The following is a 16385-nucleotide window of genomic DNA, read 5'->3' on the forward strand; positions in this document are numbered from 1 at the left end:
CTTAACGTTTTACAAAAGTTTTACACAAGTTATTGGACGTTCACAACAATCCATAAAGTTGAAGTTGTCATTCCCTTCTCACAAGGGAAGAAACTGCCTGCTTAAATTTTGTGCTCAGGTTGTTAAATGGTTGACTTGGAATCAGATCGACTGGTTAATTATGTTGGATCGCAAACTCAAATGTATGCAGGGACCAGGGAGGTAACTGAGCCAATGAGGCAGTTTAGGTAGTTGAGAGTCCGAATATTCTCCACAATCATCCTCTCAGATCTAGCCTATCGCTCCTTTCTTGAAGGAGACAGTCGTTTTGGTCTATATTTTGTTTTCATTTGATTTTTACAGTAATAGATGCAAAAAAAATGCTCTGAAAAAATCACGGTGTATATTCATCAGTCAACTTTTTCAGCTCTTACATTTTGTCACAGTCGAAGCTCCTGTAGATCCTTTTCCCATCTCATCCCCTACTCTAGTTTCCTGGATGTATGAGACCTTCTATTTGATTTTGGTGGGCATCATCACTGTGAACTTTTTTTTTTTTTTTGAGTCGGGAGTTTTGCTCTTGTCGTCCAGGCTGGAGTGCAAATTCTCAGCTCACTGCAACCTCCGCCTCCCGGGTTCAGGGAATTCTCCCTGCCTCAGCTTCCCAAGTAGCTGGGATTACAGGCACCCGCCACCACTGTCATGTGCATCTGTGTGAAGAGATCACCAAACAGGGTTTGTGTGAGCAACAAGGCTGTTTATTCAGGTGGGATGGTAGCAGCACCAGCCACAGACAAAACTCCTCAGACACTGAGTTAAAGAAGGAAGGAGTTTATTCGGCTGGGAGCATCAGCAAGGCTCCTGTCTCAAGAGCCGAGCTCCCCGAGTGAGCAATTCCTGTCCCTTTTAAGGGCTCACAAGTCTAAGGGGGTCCACGTGAGAGAGTCGTTTGAGCAAGCAGGGGGTATCTGACGTGCACCGGTGGTCAGAGTGAAACAGAACAGACCGGGAAGTTTCACAATGTCTTTCTATAATCTATAGATAACATCAGTTGCTAGGTCAGGGGTCAGTTAAGGCAGGAACTGGCCATTTTCACTTCTTTTGTGATTCTTCAGTTACTTCAGGCCATCTGGATGTATATGTGCAGGCTTGGGCTCAGAAGCCTGACATTCCTGTCTTCTTATGTTAATAAGAAGAATAAAATGAAATAGTTGTGAAGTGTTGGGGAGGCGAAAATTTTGGGGGATGGTATGGAGAGATAATGGGCAATGTTTTTCAGGGCTGCTTCGAGTGGGATTGGGGGCAGCGTGGGAACCTAGAGTGGGAGAGATTAAGCTGAAGGAAGATTTTGTGGTAAGGGATGATATTGCAGGGTTGTTACAAGGAGCATTTGTTGTATAGAATGATTGGTGATGGCCTGGATGCTTTTTTGTGTGAATTCAGAAACTAAATGAAAGACACAAGGTCCGAATTAAGAGAAGGAGAAAAACAGGTATAACTAAGAATTGGGAGGACCCAGGACATCCAATTAGAGAGTGCTCAAGGGGGTTCAGCATAATTACTTGCTTGGTTGGTGAGTTTTTGGACTCTATTCTTGACAGAGTCCTCCTTTTTAAGTTGGAGGCTGAGCTTGGTGAGGTGTGTTTTTAAAAGACCATTAGTTCATTCTACCTTTCCTGAAGATTGAGGACAGTAAGGGGTATGAAGTTTTCACTGAATACCAAGAGCCTGAGAAACTGCTTGGGTGATTTGACTAGTAAAGGCCAGTCCGTTATCGGATTGTATAGAGGTGGGAAGGCCAAACTGAGGAATTACATCTGACAGAAGGGAAGAAATGACCACGGTGGCCTTCTCAGACCCTGTGGGAAAGGCCTCTACCCATCCAGTGAAAGCGTCCACCCAGACCAAGAGGTTTTTTAGTTTCCTGACTTGGGGCATGTGAGTAAAGTCAATTTGCCAGTCCTGGGCAGGGGCAAATCCCCGAGCTTGTTGTGTAGGGAAGGGAGGGGGCCTGAACAATCCCTGAGGAGTAGTAGAATAGCAGATGGAACACTGAGAAGTGATTTCCTTGAGGATAGATTGCCACAACGGAAAGGAAATGAGAGGTTCTAAGAGGCGGGCTAGCAGCTTGTAACCTACATGGAAGAGGTTATGAAATGACGACAGAATAGAATGGGCCTGTGAGGCTGGAAGGAGATATTTTCCTTGGTCCAAGGACCATTTGTCTTGTGTGGGAAGAGATTGATAGGTGGAAGTTTCAGTGGAGGAGTAGGTGGGAGTGACCAGATGAGAAGGAGAAAAATTGGCCGTGAGGGACAGAAGTTGGAAGGCTAAGCTGCTTCTTTAGCTACCTTGTCAGCATAAGCGTTGCCCTGAGCGTTGGGATCTGATGCCTTTTGGTGGCCCTCGCAATGAATGACTCCAGCTTCCTTTGGAAGTAAAGCGGCCTTGAGATGAGTTTTTACTAAAGAGGCATTAATGACAGAGTACCCTTGAGTAGTGGGAAACCTCTTGCAGCCCATATAACAGCATGGTGGTGTAGGATATGGAAGGCATATTTAAAGTCAGTATAAATATTGATGCGTAGTCCCTTTGCAAGAGTGAGGGCCTGAGTTAAGGCAATTAGTTCGGCTTGCTGAGAGGTAGTGCAGGGGGGCAGAGCAGTAGCCTCAATGATAGATGTGGAAGATACTATAGCATAGCCTGCCTTTGCTGGTGAGTGGCGATTAGGCCTGGTGGAACTGCCACCAATAAACCAAGTGTGATCAGGGTGAGGAACAGGAAAGAAGGAAATATGGGGAAATGGAGTGAATGTCAGGTGGATCAGAGAGATATAGTCATGGGGGTCAGGTGTGGTATCTGGAATAATGTGGGGGCTAGCCTAAAATAGTAAGGTCAAGTTGTTTGGACAGAAAGGCTACAGAGCACGGTCCCAACTCTTGTGCAAGAATTTTGACCACACAGCCCTGTACTTTGGCTGTGTGTAATGAAAAGGGTTGGGCTGAGTTAGGGAGAGCTAGTGTGGGAGCAGCTTCTAGGGCTGTTTTTAAGGAATGGAAAGAGGAGTGGCAAAAGGATTTAGGATCTATGGAGTCAGCTAGGTTTGCTTTTGTGAGTTTATATAACGGTTTAGTCAGGATGGTAAAACTAGGTATCCAAAAGTGGAAGTACCTAACAATGCATAGGAAGAAAAGGAGTTGTTGTTTTGTAGAAGGGATTGGGGTTTGGGAGATTAGCCAGACACAATCAGCAGGGAGAGCACGTGTGTTTTCACAAAGAATTATGCCAAGATAGGTAATGGATGAGGAAGAAATTTGGGCTTGACTAAAGTAATGGGAGCCGGCCGGGCACGGTGGCTCAAGCCTGTAATCCCAGCACTTTGGGAGGCCGAGGCGGGCAGATCACGAGGTCAGGAGATCGAGACCATCCTGGCTAACACGGTGAAACCCCGTCTCTACTAAAAATACAAAAAATTAGCCGGGCGTTTTGGCGGGCGCCTGTAGTCCCAGCTACTCGACAGGCTGAGGCAGGAGAATGGCGTGAACCCCGGGAGGCGGAGCTTGCAGTGAGCCGAGATCGCGCCACTGCACTCCAGCCTGGGGGACAGAGCAAGACTCCATCTCAAAAAAAAAAAAAAAAAAGTAATGGGAGCTGTCTGTGAAGCCTTGTGGCAGTACAGCCCAGGTAATTTGCTGAGCCTAATGGGTGTCAGGGTCAGTCCAAGTGAAAGTGAAGAGAGGCTGTGATGAAGTGTGCAAAGGAATAGTAAAGAAAGCATATTTGAGATGCAGAATAGAATAATGGGTTATGGAGGGGTTGTGGAGGGAGGTATTGAGGATAGGAGAGTATATAGCTTTGGCACCATGGGGTGGATAGGCAAGACAATTTGGTTGATAAGGCACAGATCCTGAACTAACCTGTAAGACTTGTCTGGTTTTTGGACAGGTAAAATGGGGGAATTGTAAGGAGAGTTTATAGGCTTTAAAAGGCCATGCTGTAACAGGCAAGTGATAACGGGGCTTTAATCCTTACAAAGCATGGCGGGCTAAGGGTGATTAGGTTTTAATGGGCTGGTAAGGGGTGCATGATCGGTCTCCAAGGAGGGAGTAGAGGTGTCATATACTTGTGGATTAGGGTGGGGAGATACAAGGGGAGGATGTGAAGGAGTCTTTGAACTGGGGAAAAGGGCAATAATGAGGTGTGGCTGTAGCCTAGGAATAATCAGGGAAGCAGATAATTTAGTTAAAATGTCTCAACCTAATAAGGGAGCTAGACAGGTGGGGATAACTAAAAAAGAGTGCATAAAAGAATGTTGTCCAAGTTGGCACTAGAGTTGGGGAGTTTTAAGAGGTTTAGAAGCCTGGCCGTCAATATCCACAACAGTTATGGATGCAAGGGAAACAGGCCCTTGAAAAGAAGGTAATGTGGAGTGAGTAGCCTCCGTATTGATTAAGAAGGGGACGGACTTACCCTCCACTGTAAGAGTTACCCAAAGCGTCTGTGATGGTCCTGTAGGCTTCCGAGGTGATCGGGCAGTGTCAGTCTTCAGCCACTAAGCAGAGAAGATCTGGGAAGGAGTCAGTCAGAGAGCCTTGGGCCAGAGTTCCAGGGGCTCTGGGAGTGGCTGCTGGGTTGGGCAGTCCAATTTCCAGTGGGGTCCCGCACAGATGGGACATGGCTTAGGAGGAATCCCAGGCTGCGGGCATTCCTTGGCCCAGTGGCCAGATTTCCAGCACTTGAAGCAAGATCCTGGGGTAGGCGGTGTCAGGCCTCTGAGCCCAAGCTAAGCCATCATATCCCCTGTGGCCCGCACGTATACATCCAGATGGCCTGAAGCAACTGAAGATCCACAAAAGAGATGAAAATAGACTTAACTGATGAAAATACACCATTGTGATTTGTTCCTTCCCCACCCTAACTGATTCGATATAGTCTACCCTGCCCTTAAGAAGATACTTTGTAATATTCTCCCCCTCCCTTAAGAATGTACTTTGTATGCCTATCCCAAACCTATAAGAACTAATGATAATCCCACCACCCTTAGCTGACTCTCTTTTCGGACTCAACCTGCCTGCACCCAGGTGAAATAAACAGACTTGTTGCTCACACAAAGCCTGTTTGGTGGTCTCTTCACATGGATGCGCATGACAGGCAGTCCTGGAGGAATGCCTGGCCTCTGCGGGTCAGGCGTTTGGAAGTTCTTGTATACTGGTGATGTGGCTGGGGTTTGTCTCACAGTGGAGGCAAGGAATTGCAACTCAGAAATACGTTGCTACTTGGCTGCCTCTATTATTGTACACCTTGAAGGTGAGGTTAATTAAGTCCTGTTGTGGGGTTTGAGGGCCAAAATCTAATTTCTGGAGCTTTTTTTTTAATGTCAGGAATGGGTTGGGTAATAAAATGTATATTGAGAATAAGACAGCCTTCTGGCCCTTCTGGCCCTTCTGGGTCTAGGACGGTAAAGCGTCTAAGGGTTGTTGCCAAATGGGCCATGGACTGGGCTGGATTTTTATATTTGATGAAAAAAAGCCTAAACGCTAACTGATTTGGGAAAGGTCGGATAAAGAAAAAGGAGCACTAACCTTGACTATGCCTTTAGCCACAGCCACCTTTTTAAGAGGAAATTGTTGGGCAGGTTGGGGAGGGCTAGTTGTGGAACAAAACTGCAAGCCGGACCAGGTGTGAGGAGGGGAGGTGATAAAAGGATTATAGGGTGGGGGAGCGGAGGCTGAGGAAGAATTGGGACCTGGCTCGGCCTAGTGAGGAGCAGCCTGGGGAGGAGAGGTCAGATGGGTCTGTAGAAAAGGAAGATTCAAAAGACTCAGCAACGCTTTGGGTTGGGACTGAAGGGACAGGTGAGAGGGAAAGAAGGAGGATTTGGGACAAGTCACATTGGGAACAGAGACTAGGGAGGGACCGATGTGTAAAAGAATGCCTGGACGTCAGGCATCTCAGACCTGCCCATTTTCGACAAAAATCATCCAGGTCTTGTAAAATGGAGAAATCAAAAGTGCCATTTTCTGGCTATTTAGAACCATTATAAAGTTTGTATTGGGGCCAAGTGGCGTTGCAGAAGAAAATAAGATGCTTAGGTTTTAGGTCAGGTGAGAGTTGAAGAGAGTTTAAGTTTTTAAGAACACAGGCTAAAGGAGAAGATGCGGGAATGGAGGGTGGAAGTTTGCCCATAGTGAAGGAGGTGAGTTTAAAGAGAAAGGTAGAGACATGGAGAAGGGGGTGGTGAGCAGCCCTGGGCTGCAGTGTGGGTGAGCAGCCAAAGCAGGCATCCCCGCAATTGACTTGCCACCAAGGGAATATGGGTGAATGACCAAGGCAGGCATCCCCGCAGTGATCGGACACCAATGAAGTGTGGGTGAATAATCAGGCAGGCATCCCCACAGTGATTAAACACCAAGGGAAGACTGTCTTCCTGAGTCCGTGACCGGTGCCAGAGTTTTGGGTCCATGGATAAAATGTGTCTCCTTTGTCTCTACTAGAGAGGAAAAAGAACTGGAATTGGAAGGACAGGGAAATTGAAGGGTAGCGAGGGAGGGAGACTGAAGGGTAGCAAGAGAGACTGGAGAAGAGAGTGAAAAGACCATTTACCTGATTTGAAATTCATGAGATGTTCTTCGGGCTGGTTGGTCTGAGGACCCGAGGTCATAGGTGGACCTCCTCACAGAGTGAGGGTGAGGACAGGGGACCAGTCTCCCGAAGGAGTCCTCTTGTCCTGGGTTTCAGCACCAAATGTCACATGCGTCCATGTGAAGAGACCACCAAACAGGCTTTGTGTGAGCAACAAGGCTGTTTATTTCACCTGGGTGCAGGTGGGCTGAGTCCAAAAAGAGAGTCAGCGAAGGGAGATAGGGGTGGGGCTGTTTTAAAGGATTTGGGTAGGTAAAGGAAAATTACAGTCAAAGGGAGTTGTTCTCTGGCAGGCAAGGCGGGGGTTACAAGGTGCTCAGTGGAGGAGCTTCTGAGCCAGGAGAAGGAATTTCACAAGGTAATGTCATCAGTTAAGGCAGGAACTGGCCATTTTCACTTCTTTTGTGATTCTTCAGTTACTTCAGGTCATCTGGATGTATCCATGCAGGCTTGGGCTCAGAGGCCTGACAACCACGCCCAGCTAATTTTGTATTTTTAGTAGAGACAGGGTTTCTCCATGTTGGTCAGGCTGGTCTCCAACTCCTGACCTCAGGTGATCTGCCTGCCTCGGCCTCTCAAAATGCTGGGATTACACGCGTGAGCAACCATGCCTAGCTGAACTTTTTCTTTTTTTTTTTTGGGGGACAGAGTCTCACTCTGTCACCCAAGCTGGAGTGCAGTGGTAGGATCTCTGCTCACCACAACCTCCGCCTCCCAGGTTCAAGCGATTCTCCTGCCTCAGCCTCCCAAGTAGCTGGGATTAAAGGCATGCACCATCATGCCTGGCTCATTTTTGTATTTTTAGTAGAGACAGGGTTTTGCTATCTTGGCTAGTCTGGTCTTGAACTCTTGACCTCAGGTGATCTGCCAGCCTCGGCCTTCCAAAGTGCTAGGATTACAGGTGTTAGCCACCACGCCCAGCCTTCTGTGAACTTTTAAATACTTTTTTTTTTTTTTTTCTGAGATGGAGTTTCATTCTTCTTGCACAGGCTGGAGTGCAATGGCACGATTTTGGCTCACTGCAAATGCTGCCTCCCGGGTTCAAGCAATTCTCCTGCCTCAGCCTCCTGAGTAGCTGGGATTACAGCCACGCACCACCATGCACAGCTAATTTTTGTATTTTTAGTAGAGATGAGGTTTCACCTTGATGGCCAGGCTGGTCTTGAATTCCCAACATCAGGTGATCCGCCCACCTCAGCCTCCCAAAGTGCTGGGATTACAGCCCTGAGGCACCACGCCTAGCCTTAAATACTTTTTCTAAATATGTATATATCCAAAAACAATATATAACATTGTCATCTTGATAAATGGCAATTGACATCACCACTCAGCACATTGGGAGGAGCAGGAAAGTTGTAACAAACTGGAGTATGCCCTATCTACAGGGGCAGCTGCAATTTAATTTCAATATATTAGTCCCAGGCAGCTGGGAATTTTCTGTATCATTTGACTTTTCAAAAGAATTCATAGTTATAAATCTGGATTTTAAAATTTGAAGTATCCCGATTTTTTTTTTTTTTTTGAAACAGTTTCACTCTGTCACCCAGGATGGAGTGCAGTGGCACCATCTTGGCTCACTGCAACCTCTGCCTCCTGGGTTCAAGCGATTCTCCTGCCGCAGCCTCCTTCCAAGTAGCTGGGACTACAGGCATGTGCCACCACATCCAGCTAATTTTTGTATTTTTGGTAGAGACTGGGTTTCACCATGTTGGCCAGGCTGGTCTCAAACTCCTGACCTCAGGTGATCCACCCACCTCCGCCTCCGAAAGTGCTGGGATTACAGGCGTGAGCCACTGTGCCTGGACAAGTATTCCAATTTTTAAACATTGGCCAAAATGAAAATAACAAGAACTTTATATGTATAGAAGACCAAAGCCTTGAAACATATTGTTTATACACTATCAGAAGAATGGATACATTTTGCTACATTTATGCAAGGAAATGCTATGCAGCATTTAAAACATAAGTGAACTCTAACACATGAATTAATGTTAACATGGATAAATGTAAAAAAGTATATTGAATGACTAAAGCAAGTTGTAGAATTGTATCACTCTATGATATCATTTAAATAAAGTTTGAAAACGTACAGGATATTATACATTGTTTTTGTATACATACATATTTAGGAAAAGTACTTAAAAGTTCACAGAGAAGATGCCCACCAAAATCAAATTGAAGGTTACATCTAGGAAACAAGAATGGGGAATGAGATGGGAAAAGGATCTATGGGAGCTTCAACTGTGGCAAAATGTAAGAGCTAAAAAAGTTAAATGATGAAGATACAGGTATTCTTTTTTTTTTTTTGGAGACAGAGTCTCACTCTGTCACCTAGGCTGGAGTGCAGTGGTGCCATCTCGGTTCACGGCAACCTCCGCCTCCCAGGTTCAAGCAATTCTCCTGCCTCAGCCTTCCAAGTAGCTGAGACTACAGGTGAGGGCCACCACGCCCAGGTGATTTTTTGTATTTTTAGTAGAGACGGGGTTTCACTGTGTTAGCCAGGATGGTCTCGATCTGACCTCGTGATCCGCGTGCCACTGCACCCGGCTGATACAGGTATTCTTTACATTGTCCTCCATAAATGGCACTGGGGAGACATTAAAAGCATAGAAATAGGCACTAGACTGCCTGGGTTTAAATCTCATTTTTGCCATTTATTGTCTTAATTTAAAAGTCACTTAATTTTCCGGAACCTTAGTCACCCCTTCTGTGAAATGGGGGAGATATAACAGCACTTATTTAATGGGATTGTTGTAAAGATTAAATTAATTCATGGTGGGAAGCTTATTAAGGGCAGCATGGTAGAAGTGATCCACCCCAGGGCATAGGTTAGAGAGGGGTAGGTTCCACCACTGCGCACTCCAGCCTGGGCAACAGAGCAAGACTCCATCTCAAAAAAAAAAAAAAACAAAAGAAACAGGCCAGGCGCGGTGGCTCATGCCTGTAATCCCAGCACTTTGGGAGGCTGAGACATGTGGATCACCTGATGTCAGGAGTTCAAGACAAGTCTGGCCAACATGGTAAAGCCCTGTCTCTACTAAAAATACAAAAATTAGCTGGGTGTGGTGACAGACAACTGTAATCCCAGCTACTTGGGAGGCTGAGGCAGGAGAATTGCCTGAACCCGGGAGGTGGAAGTTGCAGTGAGCCAAGATTGTGCCACTGCACTCCAGCCTGGGCAACAGAGCAAGATTCTGTCTCAGATAAATAAATAAATAAATAAATATAATATTATATAATATATTATTTATATTTATATATATTATATTGCTCTTGCCATATTGCCCAGGCAGGCAATATAATATATAATATATGTAATAATATATATAACATAAACTGTAATAATATTATGTATAATATAATAAAAATAATAAAATAGGCCATGTATGGTGGCTCAGGAGGCTGAGGCAGGAGGATCCCTGAGCCCAGGAGTTTGAGCCAGTCTAAGCAACACAGGGAGACCCCATCTGGAAAAAAAAAAAAAAATAGGGCCGGGTGTGGTGACTCACGCCTGTAATCCCAGCACTTTGGGAGGCTGAGGCAGGCAGATCACGAAGTCAGCAGATGGAGACCATCGTGGCCAACACGGTGAAACGCCGTCTCTACTAAAAATACAAAAATGAGCTGGGCATGCCGGGTGTGGTTGCTCATGCCTGTAATCCCAGCACATTGGGAGGCCGAGGCGGGCGGATCATGAGGTCAGGAGATCGAGACCATTCTGGCTAACACGGTGAAACCCCGTTCTCTACTACAAATACAAAAAATTAGCCAGGCATGGTGGCGGGCGCCAGTAGTCCCAGCTACTTGGGAGGCTGAGGCAGGAGAATGGCATGAACCAGGGAGGCGGAGCTTGCAGTGAGCCGAGATTGCGTCACTGCACTCCAGCCTGGGCAACAGAACGATATATATATATATATATATATATTTATCTTTATATATATATATTTATCTTTATATATATATTTATCTTTATATATATTTATCTTTATATTTATCTTTTGAGATGGAGTCTTGCTCTGTCACCCAGGCTGGAGTGCAGTGGCACGATTCTCCTGCCTCAGCCTCCTGAGTAGCTGGGATTACAGGCAGGTGCCACCACACCCGGGTAATTTTTGTAGTTTTTTGTAGAAACCCCGTCTCTACTAAAAATACAAAATATTAGCCAGGCGTGGTGGTGGGTGTCTGTAGTCCTAGCTACTGGAGAGGCTGAGGCAGGAGAATGGCGTGAACCTAGGAGGTGGAGCTTGCAGTGAGCCAAGATCGCACCACTGCACTCCAGCCTGGGCGACAGAGCGAGACTCCGTCTCAAAAAAAAAAAAAAAAGAGCTGCTCTGGAGGTTGAACCAGCTAGGTGTACCACCATATCTAAGACACTTAGGACAACACCTAGCACACTATGAGCACTGAGGGAGTGAAGGATGTGCCATCCCAAAATATGTCAAATTGGGCTGGGCATGGTGGTTGTAATCCCAGTACTTTGGGAGGCCGAGGCAGGCAGATCACTTGAGCTCAGGAGTTCAAGACCTGCCTACGCAATATGGCAAGACCATGTCTGTACAAAAAAACACAAAAATTAGCCGGACATGGTGGTGCTCATCTATAGTCCCAGCTACCAGGGAGGCTGAAGCAGGGGAATCACTTGAGCCCAGGAAGTGGAGGCTGCAGTAAGCTATGATCCTACCACTGCACTCCAGCCTGGGTGACAAAGAGAGACGCTGTCTCAAAAATAAATAAGTAAATAAAACAAAAATCCCAAAACTCCAAATATGCCAAATCGATATATCAATTATTGAGTTAAAAAGCATTAGAAAGGCTGGGCGCGGTGGCTCACGCCTGTAATTCAAGCACTTTGGGAAGCCGAGGCAAGCTGATCACTTGAGCCCAGGAGTTCAAGACCAGCCTGGCCAACATGGTAAAACCCTGTCTGTACTAAAAATACAAAAATTAGCTGGGCGTGGTGGTGCATGCTACTCAGGAGACCGAGGCATGAGAATCACTTTAACCTGGGAGGCGGAGGTTGCAGTGAGCCGAGATTGTGTCACTGCACTCCAATCTGGGTAACAGAGTGAGATTCCATCACCAAAGAAAAAAAAATAGAGGAAGTAAAGTTTCAGAAACAATGAGCTGACCACTGTTTTCCTGCATGTAACAAGTGATGAGGATTTATCTGGAAAAGGTACCCTCTCCATATAAGAGCAAGAAAATAGCCCTTATCTCCAGAGACTTAAAACTAAAGGCTACAATGGACCTCCATAAACATACTTAACAAAGTTACCTTTACTTTCACCAGTTTAGCACTCCCCCCATTTATCTCCTAGTGACTCCCCGGAAAAATTTACTGCCCCAGCCAGATTTTCTTTGTCCTGTCATTTCTTCTCAAATATATTGCTCTTTGTCTAAAACATATAAAGCATCTTATCTGGCCACTTCTTCAGACTTCACTCTTTTGTGTAGACGCCCCCCGTACATGTGAAACAAAGTTTGTACACTTTTCTCTTGTTAATCTGCCTGGTGTCAGTTCGTTTTCGATCCAGCTCAAAAACCCACTAAGAGTTAAAAGAGGGGTTGGAGGTGATCTCTGGGTCCCTTGCAGTGTAGCGGACTAATTTAGGAATCAGACCAAGGGGTTGAGGAGGATACTTATTATTTAATTATTTAGGTGCACTGACCCAGTCGGATTAACATCCAAAGGACTGAGCCCCTAACAAAGAGTCAAGTTACCTTTTAAGCATTTCATGGGGCAGGGGGAGATCTGTGCAGGGGGAAGCATATTACAGAAGTGAGAAACAAAGACAGTTATTCAGTTGAGACATGCATTACATCATTTCTTACTTTTCAAGGAAAAACATGTTTTATGACTTGAGTTTATCTATCTACTGACCTTGCAGCCACACAGCTAGAGAAACAGGATCTTCACCATGCCTGGGAAAGGGAGAGAGAAGGCTCACTAGCCACAAACAGAAAAACAGGCAGTTAATTTTTAAAGGAGTCCACCTTTTTCTCTTCCTCAGGGGGAATTGGGTTTTCTTACATACAACTGAGTTTTTGCTTACACATTCTTTAATTTCTTTTAATTCCTGTTCCAGAAGCACTATGTAAATGTTTGCTATTATACTTTTTTCTTTTCTTTTTTTCTTTTCTTTTTTCTTTTTTTTTTTTTTGAGACAGAGTTTCCCTCTGTTGCCCAGGCTGGAGTGCAGTGGCATGATCTCAGCTCACTGCAAGCTCCGCCTCCCGGGTTCACGCCATTCTCCTGCCTCAGCCTCCTGAGTAGCTGGGACTACAGGCGCCCGCCACCATGCCTGGCTAATTTTTTGCATCTTATGGAGAAATAGCCGTAGCATTTAGCAACATGAAAGTCATTGATGATCTCAACAAGAACATTTTCAGTGGCGCTTTGGTAAAGAGGAGACAAATGTGAGACAATGCAGATAGATAATTCTTTTATTTTGAGATGGAGTCTTGCTCTGTCGCCCAGGCTAGAGTTCAACGGCATGATCTCGGCTCACTGCAACCTCTGCCTCCCAAGTTCAAGTGATTCTTCTGCCTCAGTCTCCCCAGTAGCTGGATTACAGGCATGGTCCACCATGCCCCCTCTAATTTTTGTGTATTTTAGTACAGAAGGGGTTTTACCATGTTGGCCAGGCTAGTATTGAACACTTGACCTCAGGTAATCTGCCTGCCTTGGCCTTCCACAGTGCTGGGATTACAGGTGTAAGCCACCTTGCCCAGCCAATAATTCTTTTTTTTTTTTTTTTGAGACGAGATCTCGCCCTTTCACCCAGGCTGGAGTGCAGTGGCACGATCTTGGCTCACTGCAACCTCCACCTCCTGGGTTCCAGTGATTCTCCTGCCTCAGCCTCCCAAGTAGCTGGGATTACAGGCATGCGCCACCCACCCGGCTGGCTAATTTTTGTATTTTTAGTAAAGACGGGGTTTCACCATGCTGGCCAGGCTGGTCTCGAACTCTTGACCTGGTGATCCGCCCGCCTTGGCCTCCCAAAGTGCTGGGATTACAGGCGTGAGCCACTGTGCCCCGCCAATTCTTTTTTTTTTTTTTTTTTTTTTTTGAGACAGAGTCTCGCTCTGTCGCCCAGGCTGGAGTGCAGTGGCGCAATCTCGGCTCATTGCAAGCTCCGCCTCCCGGGTTCACGCCATTCTCCTGCCTCAGCCTCTCTGAGTAGCGGGGACTACAGGCGCCCGCCACCACGCCCGGCTAATTTTTTGTATTTTTAGTAGAGACGGGGTTTCACCGTGGTCTCGATCTCCTGACCTCGTGATCCGCCCGCCTTGGCCTCCCAAAGTGCTGGGATTACAAGCGTGAGCCACCGCGCCTGGCCTTGCCCCGCCAATTCTTTTGAGGAGTTTTGCTGCAGGGAAGTGGTTCTCAACTGGGGTGGAGGCAGGGTGGTGACTGTATTCCTAGGGCACATTTGGCAATGTCTGGAGACATCTGAGGTGGGGTGGGTGTTGCTTCTGGCATCGGGTAGATAGATAGTAGGGATGCTGCTAAACATTCTTTAATGTATAGGACAGCCCCCCACAGCAAAGTGGAGGAGAAATTTATATTCATGCCAGGCATGGTGGCTCACACCTGTAATCCCAGCTACTTGGGAAGCTGAGGCAGGAGAATCACTTGAACCAGGAGGTGGAGGTTTCAGTGAGCCAAGATTACGCCATGGCACTCCAGCCAGGGTGATAGAGGGAGATTCTGTCAAAAAGAAAAAAAAAATTTTTTTTTAATTCATATATTTAAGTAGCCAGTCCAAAATGTCAAAGTGTCAATGTGGAGAAGCCCTGTTGTAAAGCGAAGGAGGACATGGTTGGCAGCAGGTGGGTGAAAGAGAGGATTTTTGGCTCTTTCTCTTTCCCTAAGCAGCCTGAGGTAATCTGTGAAAATGGTTCGCTATTCACTTGACCGGGAGAACCCCACAAAATCATGCAAATCAAGAGGTTCCAATCTTCGTGTTCACTTTAAGAACACTTGTGAAACTGCTCAGGCTATCAAGGGTATGCATATACGAAAAGCCACGAAGTATTTGGAAGATGTCACTTTACAGAAACAGTGCGTACAATTCCGACGTTACAATGGTGGAGTTGGCAGGTGTGTGCAGGCCAAGCAGTGGGGCCGGACACAAGGTCGGTGGCCCAAAAAGAGTCCTGAATTTTTGCTGCACATGCTTAAAAACGCAGAGAGTAATGCTGAACTTAAGGGTTTAGATGTAGATTCTCTGGTCATTGAGCACATCCCAGTGAACAAAGCACCTAAGATGCGCCGCCGGACCTACAGAGCTCATGGTCGGATTAACCCATACATGAGCTCTCCCTGCCACACTGAGATGATCCTTACGGAAAAGGAACAGATTGTTCCTAAACCAGAAGAGGAGGTTGCCCAGAAGAAAAAGATATCCCAGAAGAAACTGAAGAAACAAAAACTTATGGCAGGGGAGTAAATTCAGCATTAAAATAAATGTGATTAAAAGGAAAAGAGGCCTGGCGCGGTGGCTCAAGCCTGTAATCCCAGCACTTTGGGAGGCCGAGGCGGGCGGATCACGAGGTCAGGAAATCGAGACCATCTTGGCTAACACGGTGAAACCCCGTCTCTACTAAAAATACAAAAAATTAGCCGGGCGTGTTGGCGGGCATCTGTAGTCCCAGCTACTCGGGAGGCTGAGGCAGGAGAATGGCGTGAACCTGAGAGGCGGAGCTTGCAGTGAGCCGAGAGCGCGCCACTGCACTCCAGCCTGGGTGACAGAGCGAGACTCCGTCTCAAAAAAAAAAAAAAAAAGGAAAAGAAAAAAAAGAAGAGAGGATTTTTGTTTTCTGATCAGAGAAATATCATTTGTATATACTGATGGGAATGAAGGAGAATGTATCACTGGCTAACTGGTAGAAGAAAATTTGAGACTGGGCACAGTGGCTCGGGTCTGTAATCCCAGCACTTTGGGAGGCCAAGGTGGGCGGATCACTAGGTCAGGAGTTCAAGACCAGCCTGGCCAATATGGTGAAACTTCATCTCTACTAAAATTACAAAAATTAGTTGGGCGTGGTGGCGCATACCTGTAGTCCCAGCTACTCAGGAGGCTGAAGCAGAAGAATCGCTTGAACCCGGGAGGCAGAGGTTGCAATGAGCTGAGATTACACCACTGCACTCCAGCCTGGGTGGCAGAGTGAGACTCAAAAAAAAAAAAAAAAGAAAAGTTGATAATTCCTGCAAAGAAATGGAGCTAAATCACACCTGTGAAACTGATAAACTTACACAAAGAATGTATGAAGCAAAAATATTTATAGAGAAAAAATTAGAGGCAAAAGGGGACCTACCTCCTCTGGAAATTATTTATTTATTTATTTATTTATTTATTTATTTATTTGAGACAGGGTCTCCCTCTGTTGCCCAGGCTGGAGTGCAGTGGCACAATCATACCTCACTGTAGCCTCAACTTCCCAGGCTTAAGTGATCCCTCCACCTCAGCCTCCCAAGTAGCTGGGACTATAGGCATGCACCACCACACCAAGCTAATTAAAAAAATTGAGTGTGTGTGTAGAGATGGGGTCTTGCTATATTGCCTAGGCTGGTCTTAAACTCCTGGGATCAAGCTGTCCTCCTGCCTTGGCCTCACAAAGTGCTGGATTACAGGTGTGAGCCACTGTGCCCAAATTTTATTTATTTATTTAGAGTTGTGTCTCTCTCTGTCACCCAGGCTGGAGTACAGTGGCGAAATCATAGTTCACTGCAGCCTTGACCTCCTGGGCTCAGGCAATCC

General features: G+C 46.2%; 1 protein-coding gene across 1 annotated transcript; it reads left to right on the forward strand.

Annotated features, from left to right (window-relative positions):
- Positions 1 to 14483: 14483 nt before the first annotated feature.
- LOC129459551 (large ribosomal subunit protein uL22-like) lies at positions 14484 to 15109 on the forward strand. The gene has a single exon (XM_055236403.2). It carries the CDS (start codon positions 14520 to 14522, stop codon positions 15072 to 15074), a length of 555 nt encoding a protein of 184 aa, XP_055092378.1. The 5' UTR covers positions 14484 to 14519; the 3' UTR covers positions 15075 to 15109.
- The last annotated feature ends 1276 nt before the right edge of the window (positions 15110 to 16385 follow it).

This window comes from Symphalangus syndactylus, chromosome 13, assembly GCF_028878055.3.
Source record: "Symphalangus syndactylus isolate Jambi chromosome 13, NHGRI_mSymSyn1-v2.1_pri, whole genome shotgun sequence".
In the NCBI taxonomy this organism is placed as follows: Eukaryota; Metazoa; Chordata; class Mammalia; order Primates; family Hylobatidae; genus Symphalangus; species Symphalangus syndactylus.

Bases quoted from the DNA above. Each gene is read 5' to 3' on its own strand.
- LOC129459551 (XM_055236403.2), top strand. From the start codon at position 14,520: ATGGTTCGCTATTCACTTGACCGGGAGAACCCCACAAAATCATGCAAA.